Genomic DNA, 10178 nt, shown 5'->3' on the forward strand with positions numbered 1-10178 from the left:
CTAGCTTCCTTCCAAGTTTAGCACAAGTGCCGTCTTCTTTTTAAATACATATAAAATAAATATGAGATAATTTCTTGAGGAGGGAGCCACTGGTAGCTAGAGGGATCAGTAAAAATCCATATAGACAGTGAGGTCCTAGAAGGCATGGGGGAGCTTGCCTTTTTTTGTATCCCCATTGGTTAGTCTAGTGTCTGGCAAATGGGTATACAACAACAAACAAATATCCTAAGTAAGTTGTATTCAGGACAATTAGGAAATTAACAGAGAGAAAGCAATAGAATGAAGAGGTTTGCTAAAGCTTCCTATGGAGGTGGAGATTAGCTGGGACATGAAGGCAGCTAGGGAGCTCTATAGTTGGAGCAATTCGAGCATGGGAAAGGAACGGCAGAAAGAATGCTCAAAGTAAGAGAGGGAGTGTCTTGTGTGAGGAATAGTCAGAAGTCACTGGATCCAAGAGTGTGTGTTGGAGAAGTTGGAAATAGAGGTGGAGGCAGATGGCTCCTAGTTGGCTGGTATTGGCAAGCTATAGACCTGCCTGTAATCAGCTGTAACTCATGAGGCTTCTTTTACCACTGATAGTAGTCTACCTACCATTCAGTAAAGACAAGGATCAATCATGTAGAGCACCAAAAAAAAAAAAAAATATATATATATATATATATATATATATATGTATATATATGCATGTATATATGTATGTGTATATATACATATATGTATATATACACACATGTATACATATATACACATGTATACATATATGTGTATATATACACGCACATACATATAATTTTACTTGCTGTCTTCCAATCCTCCAAGTCTGAAATACCCATCCTTATACATATATGTGTATATACATATACACACATATATAGATATAGATATAGATACAGATACATATGCAAATATGCTTTCAAGGACTGAGTATTTTAAAATGGATCTGTGGGGTGTGCTTTTATTTTTCATTGTCTTCCTCAGAGCCTTGGCCTGAAGTCAAGTGAAGATGAGTCCCTTCTGGCCATGGTTGAAAAAGAATTCATGGTGCATCCTCCAAGTCCAAATTTGCTGGACAACCTGGAAAAGGAATTGAAGGTCTTGGATCCCATCTCTTCTGGACTTCTTCTTCAATCCCAGCTGAGTCGACTGCTCGTAAAGCATGAAGTCCCTCTTCAGCTGCCCACTGTCAAATTACTTTTCCAGAGGTTCACCCAGAGCAGATACTCAGAACTGGTATGGCTAGCTTACTCTGATCGCAGGGGTGGGGAGAGAAAATTAATCTTTCACTTTTTGAAGTAGGTATAATTCAGTGAGCTGGCCTTCCCAAGCCTTTCCCAAGTCCTTATTTCCAGAGCTCTCCTTCTGAGATGACACCCCCACTTTGTCCTGTATCTACCTTGATTATAGAGTTTATATTGTTTACATGGTGTCTTCTCCATTACATTGTACATTTCTTCAGGGCAGGAAGCATACTTTCTTCCTTCTTTGTATTCCCAGTTAAGAGAGTCCCTGGCACATAATTTTGTTGTTGTTCAGTTGATCAGCCTGAGAAGGAAAAGTCATCACCAGCTCAAGGAAATCAGGGAAGACTTTCTGTAAATAGTGTTTGAAATTCAGAAAATCAGCTTCACTTCCTACAGTCCCATTTTTTCCCTTCTCTGAAATGAGGCTTAGGACATATGTTTGTATCACCTTCCTTACAGAAATGGGGAAGAACGAGCTTCGGAAACCTAAAAGTTTGTTAATATTATTTTCTTTAATGCTAATAATGATGGTATTTGAAAAGCATGTTGAAGTCTCCTTGGGAAATAGCTTTTGTTATAGCATCCTAGATTTAGAGCTAAGAGGGAAAGTAAAGACCTTCTCATCCAACATCTTACAGATGGGGAAGCTAAGGCACCAAATGTTGTCTAGCATGCCATAACTAGTAAGTGTCCAGTTTGGTATTTGAATACAGGTCAGGTGTAGGGCTCTCTCCATTAGACCATCCTGCCAACGTCTTCAAAATTATTGGGCCATTTGCTTAAAGAGATGAGAGGTAGGGATTTGGGTGGGGTTTTGGGAGGCACCTGGGATTATTAGTATAGGAGCTTTTGGGAATAGAACTCTGCTCTCAAGGTAAGGGGTATTTTGGAGTCACCTTTTGTGGCTGAAGCTTCTCTTCAAAGCTAAAAGTGACAGAAAAGACTATGATTATTAGAGAGAGGTTTCTTAAACTGGCTCCCAAGGAAATTCCAGGTCTATGTCCTATCTCTTATTATTTACGTTTGGGAGCTGCGTTGTCTTCCTTTATAGTCTATAAAAGAACAAGGATTACTTTAATTTGGACTAACAATAAGTATCAGGCTGGCCCCCTTTGGGGGATCAATAAAATGATGGTCTGATGGCTAGATGAATGAATTCTCTAGAGGCATTTTGCCAGCCTCTGCGAACCTCTTTCTTTTGCATGTAACCAAAATGTATGTTCATTTTTAGATCAATTATAAAAAGCTGCTGTGGTTTTTAAAGTTAGCAGCCTTGAAGGAAACTCAAAGGAGTGAGCCCCCGGCTGATGGTAGCCCAGAAAAAAAGGAGGAAATCAACGATCTTGGCCCAAGGTGATTCTTCCCTCTCTTTTTGTGCATATGGTCATGTAGTCAAGGAATTTCAGAGTTAAATGAAACCTTATGAACTAGATGTTCCACTTCCCACATAGTCCACTGCATCCCTTAGCTCCCTCTGGACTAAGGCATCTTAAACTTTTTCCATTTGGGACCCTTGTTCACCTGGGAAATTTTACATGACCCCAGGGGTATAGGTATATAATCAAAAATGTACTGCATTTTCCATAAGCTTTCTTGTCTAGAGATACTGACTTTCATCTGCCTTGTTGATAAAAATACTAGATTTGGTAAGTAAACTAGTCAGCATAGTTCTAAAAAAAATTAGTTCTAAAAAGCAGAGACTTTTCAAACTGCAAGGGACCCTAGAGGGCAGTGAATCTAATGGCTTCATTTTAATATGAAGAAAAGGAGACATAAAGCATTTCTGTGACTTGTTCAGGGTCAGGAAAGCCAGTGAGCTTCTGAAATGACATTTGAAGCCAGGTCTTCCTGACTCCAAGTTCAATTCTCTTAAAATTTATCCTTTATTAAAATTGTTCTGTGATCAAGGGTAGGTTCATAAGGATTATTTTTTATATATTTTTGTTATTATTGTATCACATTCTTTGTTACTCCATTTGAAGGTTGTTTTTTTTGTTTTGTTTTGTTTTTGTTTTGTTTTTTGTTTTTTGTTTTTTTGGCAAAGATACCAGAGTGCTTTGCCATTTCCTTCTTTAGCCCATTTTACAGATGAGGAGATTGAACAAACAGATTCCGACAACTAGTGTATAAGCTAGTAAGGCTAGATTTGAACTCAGGTTTGTTTATCTTAACTGCCTGTAATATTGTAGACTATTTAATAATAATGGGGTTTACCTGGCACTCTCAATGAATTAATCAGCAAGTACTCATTATGCATCTCAGTGCTAAGTGCTCCAGATACAAATATAAAAGTGAGGCAGTCCCTACCCTCTGGGAGCTTGCAATCTCATTTACAATTTGAATGGACTCCTCTGGAAACAACCCTTTCAAGTCTTCACTTTAATTGCCTGAGAGACTTCTAGTGACATTCTTGGTCATATTATCACTGGAACTAAGCTTTGAGCATTATTTTTTTTTTTTTTTGGTAAAAGCAGAAATATCCTGAAATACTTAGTTGATGCAAGAAAAATAATTGTGAGGTTATAAATAAGCTCATAGGGTAGCTCAGTAGCATGATAAATGGGGTGCTGGACCTGAAACCAGGAAGAAGAGCTCAAATCCAGCCTTGTCCACTTACTAGTGGGCAAGTCACTTCACCCTGTCTCAGTTTACTTATTCGTAAAAAGAGATGGAGAAGGAGATGACAAACTGCTCCAGTATATTTGCCAAGACATCTCCAAATGGGGACATGAAGAGTTGAATCCACCTGAATAGCAACAAATAGCTGAGCTCATAGCTAACTAAATAACTCAGATGTCCAGATTGGGCATTGAACCGAAGAATCGCAGAAGTTGAGAGTTAGGAATAACATTAGATCTTAGAATGTTAGAACAACCAACCCAGAATATCAAGATTGGACCTTAGACTTGAGTATTCTAGAGGGAGAGCTCTAAGATCTTAGAATATTAGAGCACAGGATATTAGAGACAGAGTTCTGGATCATGACTGTTACAGCTGGGAGGGTCCATGTCTCCAAAACCTTTATTTTCAAGCAATGAAGCCCAGTTTTAGAGGGTCTGTGACCATCGTTTGTTGCAAATGTTGATTATATTCCCACAGTCCCCAAGTTGATTAATGGCAAGAGAGGAAAATCGAACAAAACCCACTTCATAGGATAGTGTCCTTTCTACCATTGCACCAACACCAGTTTCTTCATAGGGTGGATTTGTCTGTCTTGAGTTTGTAGACCTAGGAAAAGGGTCCTGGGGTTTTCAGAAAAGTTCCTGTTTGTAAAAACTTCCTGTCAAAAACAAACAAACAGCTTTTGTTTGTTTGTTTGTTTGTTTGTTTTTTTGGGGGGTGGTTGTTGTTGTTGTTAACATATTAATTCCGGGAGACAGCTTCTCTGGGTTATGGAGACCCTTCAGTCAAAGAGACCTGGATGTGTTTGAAACTTGTAGCATTGTCGATGCTAGCTGGGATGGCAATAGCTCCCTTCCAACTAAGTTAGACCAGATGTAGGAAGCATCTGGACCTGAGCCTTCTAAGAAAATCCTACAGGCTACAGGAAGTGGGATTCCTTCATGCATATGCCTCTTGTTTCCTTGATGGTGGTGGTGGTCTCAGAACTGCTCAGTATGCATAGGGGGCTAGGCACAGACCCACTTCATAGGTGGTCTGGATTGTCAGACTTGGGGTCAGGAAGACCTGCATTTGAACCTGCCTCAGACATTATGAAGAGTAGAAAGAAGAGGACAGATTTGAAAGGTGGCTAGGATTGATAAGTTTGGGCAATCGATTAGATAGTAGTGGTATGGAGTATAAATGTAAAGAGTTGAACGTAAATAACATCTTGATGGAAAACCTGGAAGACTGAAAGAAGAGTGGGATGTTTGACAAAATAGAGAAGCAAAAAGGAGGGGAGGAAAAATAATGAATTATTAACTCTGTGACCTTGGGCTCTTAACTTCAGTTAAGTTAAAATGGGGATAACAGCAGCAACCTTGTGGTATTGTCAGGAGAATCAAATGACAACGCTAAAGTATTATGTTAATGATAGATATTATTACCATTATTGTGGGGGGTTACCTTGCCTGTCCAATAACTTTGTCACTTTCCTGCCTCCCTCATGATGAATGTTCAAAAGGGCTGTGCCCCATATACTTTTTTTTCTGTCCTTCTCCTTTTCTGTCTTCCTTCTTCTTTCCTTTCTCTGTCTTCCTTCCTCCTTTCCTTTCTCTTTCTTTCTCTCTTTTTCTTCCTTCTTTGCTTTCTTGTTTTAATCTTTTTTTCTTTTCTTTCTCTTTTTCTTTTACTCTTTCTTTCCTTTTTTCTTTTTCTTTTCCTTTTTCTTTCTTTCCTTCTTTCTTTTCTCTCTTTCTTTCTTTTTCTTTTACTTATTCTTCCTTTTTTCTTTCTTCCTTTCTTCCTTTCTTTCCTTCTATCTAGCTATTCATTCTATTGAAATACTATCTATCTATATATCTATCTGTCTACATGGAGATATATGTAGATATTCTTTCTCTTGCTTTTTAATCTCATTAATCTCCTCTTGCTTCAATCATAAACCCTGGGCATATTCCTGCTAAATCTGCACTGTTCAATCTTATTATTTCTCTATAACATACTATTCTTGAATTAAATACCTGATGGGCAACTCATAAGCATCTCAAATTCAACAAGTCCCACACTGGCAACTGAGCTCATGCCCATCCTTCCAACATCCCCATTTCCATTGATGATATCCAGTCTTTGATCCTCTGTTTTGACTTTTCCTTCTCAGCCTAATGTCCAATGAGCTATCAGATCTTGTGATTCTTGCCACCACATATCTCCCAACCAGCTCCTTCTTTCCAGTTGTGTCACCACCAAGCTAATTTAGCTGTCATTCTCCTTTCATTCAATACATGAGCCCAGGCTTTCCTGAATCCTAAGCCACTTCTATATCCAAAGATGTTTAATCTTCCAACACTTGACAAATGTCAGCTGTTATTACACCATATCAGGTGGCTCAGTGTTGGTTCACAAGAGTGACCCTTTGACATAAGTTACACACACAGTGCTCCTCTCATTTCATAGAGGAGGAAATAAGCTCAGAAAGGAAAGTGCCTTTCCATGGAGTGACAGAGATGGGACCCAAAGCCAGGCCTTTTGATACCATGTTCAGAACTGTATCACATCTCTCTATCTTTTACTTACACCCCTTATATTATGTCTCAATCCCATAGCTCATCTTCTGAAGCCAGTGATAAGCTAATTGAGCTTCTCAGGAGTGCCCTAGAGACGTCCAAAGAGAAACTCAATATTGAAAACTTTCACTTGAGTTTTCAAAAAGAAGACCAGCCCTTCTCTGGATGCCTGCCAGCCTCCAAGGTAAACCATGTCACATTTAGATTTATAGGTTTATTTCCATATGTATTTATGACCAGTTATGTGGTAAGGGGTCCTGGGAGTAATTTTCTCTTCTGGGTTTGTGGATCATATGGTATAAATAAAATTCTTTGTTGTCTGTAAGCAGCTGGGTGGTACAGTGGACAGTGCTCAGCTTGGAGTCAGGCAGAGATGATGAGTTTGAATCCATTCTCAGACGTTTCCTAACTGGGTGACCCTGGATAAGAACTTAACCTCTATTTGCCTCAGTATCCACATCTATGAAATCTCCCAGGGTTGTTGTGAGGATGAAATGACAGTAATGTAAAGCACCTGGCACAGTGCCTGACACTAGGAAGCACCATGTAAGTGTTAGTCATCATTTGGGATTATTTTTTATCTCAGAGTTTAGAGAGTGGAAAAAGATGATCGTAAACCTAGAGGAATTGGACCAGAAATGCCTTGGGTAGGAGTCTGTGATCCATGTTACAATAGAAAGTTTAATACCATCAAAACAACATTTCACAGCAAAAACAACCCCTTCTGTCAAGAAGCCAAATCCCAGTTTGCAAAAGTCTTAACTAGCTTCCATTGTAATCATATGATAATCCTATTCCATTCACTCACACTAGATGTGAAAAAAGCAACAAAGTCATAGGTTTTAGTGTTAAAAGGGACTAGACAACATGGGATATTAGAGGTAGAAAGAACCACAGAATAGGGGATGTGTGAGCTGGAAGGGAATTTGGCTGTCAAAGCTAAAATGAACCTTCGAACATAAAGAATAGGGACTTTAATTAGAACATGGATTGTTAGAGCTAAAAGATATCTCAGATAGAGGATGTTAGGATATGGGAAACAGAATGTCAAAGTTCACAGGCACTTAGAACATAATTTCAGAACAAAAAAAAAAGACCTTAGAATATTGAAGATAATCATTGGAGATTAAAATCTTTCTCACCTACCTTAGCAACAAATTGGGAAGCTGAATTTAAAAGCCAAACACAGGCCTTTATATTTTATTCTGAATTTTACTTACTCTAGGTGACTCAGTCATCCTTACTTAAATACAAATAAACAATTTGGGATCTTAAATCTTATTGATGATCATATTTCTTCAGCCAGTGAATCAACTCGTGGCTTTAATGTTTTAGAATAAAATAATAAGGGCTAAAAAGCTGTAGAGTCCCATAGTAAACAGAGGCTCATATTTCAAAGTAGGAAGACCTGGCTTTGAGTAAATTCCCTGACACAGTGTGGCTTTGTAACCATATATAAGTCACTCACTCTTCCTAAGCAGCACTAATAATATAAATTACAGACAAGTTTCCACACTGGGAATTCCTTACTAAAGACATCATAAGTCAGGATCATTATTTTCCAATCTCAATAAAAAGTGGATGTGGATAAAACATTGCTGTTTATGGAGCCTTTTTCTCAAATCACCCAATGAGGCAGATATTACAAATGCCCATTTTGTAGACAAAGAAATAAAGCTCTAATAAGTTAAGTGCCTCTCATCATAAAATTTGTAAATGTCAAAGTTAGGATGTAAACTCATCCCAGGAGTTAGATTCTAGGGTCCACATTAATCCCCATAAAATCTCTTTTAAATATTGTACAATTTGGGGGCAGCTAAGTGGCAGCCCAGAAGTCAGGAAGACCTGAGTCTCAGACACATAATACTTCCTAGTTGTATGATCCTGGGTAAGTCACTTAACCTCAATTGCCTCAGCAAAAAATAATAATAATAATAATAATAACAATAAAATATATATATATATATATATATATATATATATATATATATATATATATATATATATATATATATATATATATATTGCACAATTTTAATTTAAGGAAAATACCATCTCCCATCACAAGCACCATCTCCTCTATGCCTTCTAAATAGTTTTTCATGAAGATCCAAAAAAGACTCTCATTATTAGATGATATTTTGCTTAGTCCCCTCCTTTGCACTTACCATGCTCTTCCTTGTCATGGCAAATGAGCATGGCTTATAATTTGGATGAAAAATCAGAATCAGATAAAAGAAACTCTATTTCTATTATGTCCAGAGGCAGGGAGAGATCAGGTAATTGTAATTTTTCTTCTCTCAATCGAGAGTCAAGGAAACTCTTGCAATTTTGAGGAGAGAGAAAGAGAGGGAGAGAGAGAGAGAGACAGGAGAGAGACAGGGGGGAGAGAGAGGGAGAGAGAGGGAGGGAGGGAGGGAGGGAGAGAGAGAGAGAGAGAGAGAGAGAGAGAGAGAGAGAGAGAGAGAGAGAGAGAGAGAGAGAGAGAGAGAGAGAGAGAGAGAGAGAGAGAGAGATCTCCTTCTTTATGCTTGAGGTAGAAATTCAAGTCTATGGATTTCCATGCAGCCCTGTCAGTATAGTGGCTGAGTGGTGACTATATGAATGCAAACACCTTAATCAAAGACTTTGAGCTCCTGTTACCCATTTTTCCAAGGGCTGCCCCTTGGCTGAGGGCTTGGGAAAGGAGGTACTGGGAATTTCGCTTTGGGGGGAGATAGTGGCTACCTTGAAATATCTCTTCACCTTGGCAAGTGTAGGCTAGTGATGAGATGGTAAAGGAGAATGGAAGAGATTGCGTTTTATCTTTTCCAAATTTAAAATACTTTCTTTTTGATTTTCAGATCAAGGCTATCTGTGAGCAACATGGTCTTATCCTGTCCCCACCACTGATGGAAGCTTTGTGTAGCCACCAGGAACTGAATGTACAAGATGGAATTAAGTAAGTTAATTTTCAATCCCAACAGACTGTTGATGCTATCCATGCAATAATTCATTGAATAAGCATTTATTAAGTGCCTTCTGCCCCATTTATTTCTTATCTAGCCTTAATCAATAAATAGGTGTTGTCTCCATCAAACAGACCATAGCTCCAAGGTGTTCTATTGGGCAACCGGTAGGGCCATCTGCAGTTGTCCTGGTCATATCTTGCCCCTGGATCCAGGTGGCTCTGGAGGAGAAAGTGAGGCTGGTGACCTTGCACATTTCAATCCAATTCCAATCCAAGTCCATCCTCCCTCACTTTAATCCAGTTCACTTGCTTGTCACGGCATGACCCCCCTGATATCAGGGTCATCTTTGAGAATGAAGGACAAATAATAAATGAAAGATTTCCTGACCTTAGAAACAAAGAGATGAGAGGGAGGAAGTGAGAAGAAGGTGACAAAGAGAATTCAAATCCTATGACCTCATGGGGAAGGAGGGAGTGAGATCACCATGCCTTTCCTTATGGCTTGCTCACTTTTAAAGTCGCCCAGAACAAGATCAGTGTTTGGAGTTGTTTCCACCCTTCCTTGTTCCTTAGGAGACAGAGAGTCCTGAGAGGCCCGCAGGCAGGCAATAGCCTCACACCTGACTTTAATATCCCTTTGAAATCAAGGTGGTTTTGGCTTAGCTCTTTCATCTGCCTCCCCTCCCTTCTTTTGATGTGTCCACATCAATTTTACAGGTGGAGGAAGGGAAAGTTGGTGATGGAATAGCTTAGTAGACCTCTTCCTCCACCCTTGAAAAATAGGTGGCCATTCAAAATAAGCCTTTGATGTAAGAGAGA

The 10178-nt window shown here is 38.9% G+C and overlaps 1 protein-coding gene across 2 annotated transcripts in view; it reads left to right on the forward strand.

Moving 5' to 3' along the window:
- The window catches only part of C4H1orf87 (chromosome 4 C1orf87 homolog), a 60962-nt gene that overhangs the window by 21307 nt on the left and 29477 nt on the right, over window positions 1-10178 (forward strand). For both annotated transcript variants that reach the window (XM_074265786.1, XM_074265788.1), the window contains 4 exons: window positions 979-1230; window positions 2473-2594; window positions 6449-6593; window positions 9253-9350. In XM_074265786.1, coding sequence (XP_074121887.1) covers window positions 979-1230; window positions 2473-2594; window positions 6449-6593; window positions 9253-9350 — 617 coding nt within the window. The remainder of the gene's footprint in view (window positions 1-978; window positions 1231-2472; window positions 2595-6448; window positions 6594-9252; window positions 9351-10178) is intronic.

This window comes from Sminthopsis crassicaudata, chromosome 4 (genome assembly GCF_048593235.1).
Source record: "Sminthopsis crassicaudata isolate SCR6 chromosome 4, ASM4859323v1, whole genome shotgun sequence".
In the NCBI taxonomy this organism is placed as follows: domain Eukaryota; kingdom Metazoa; phylum Chordata; class Mammalia; order Dasyuromorphia; family Dasyuridae; genus Sminthopsis; species Sminthopsis crassicaudata.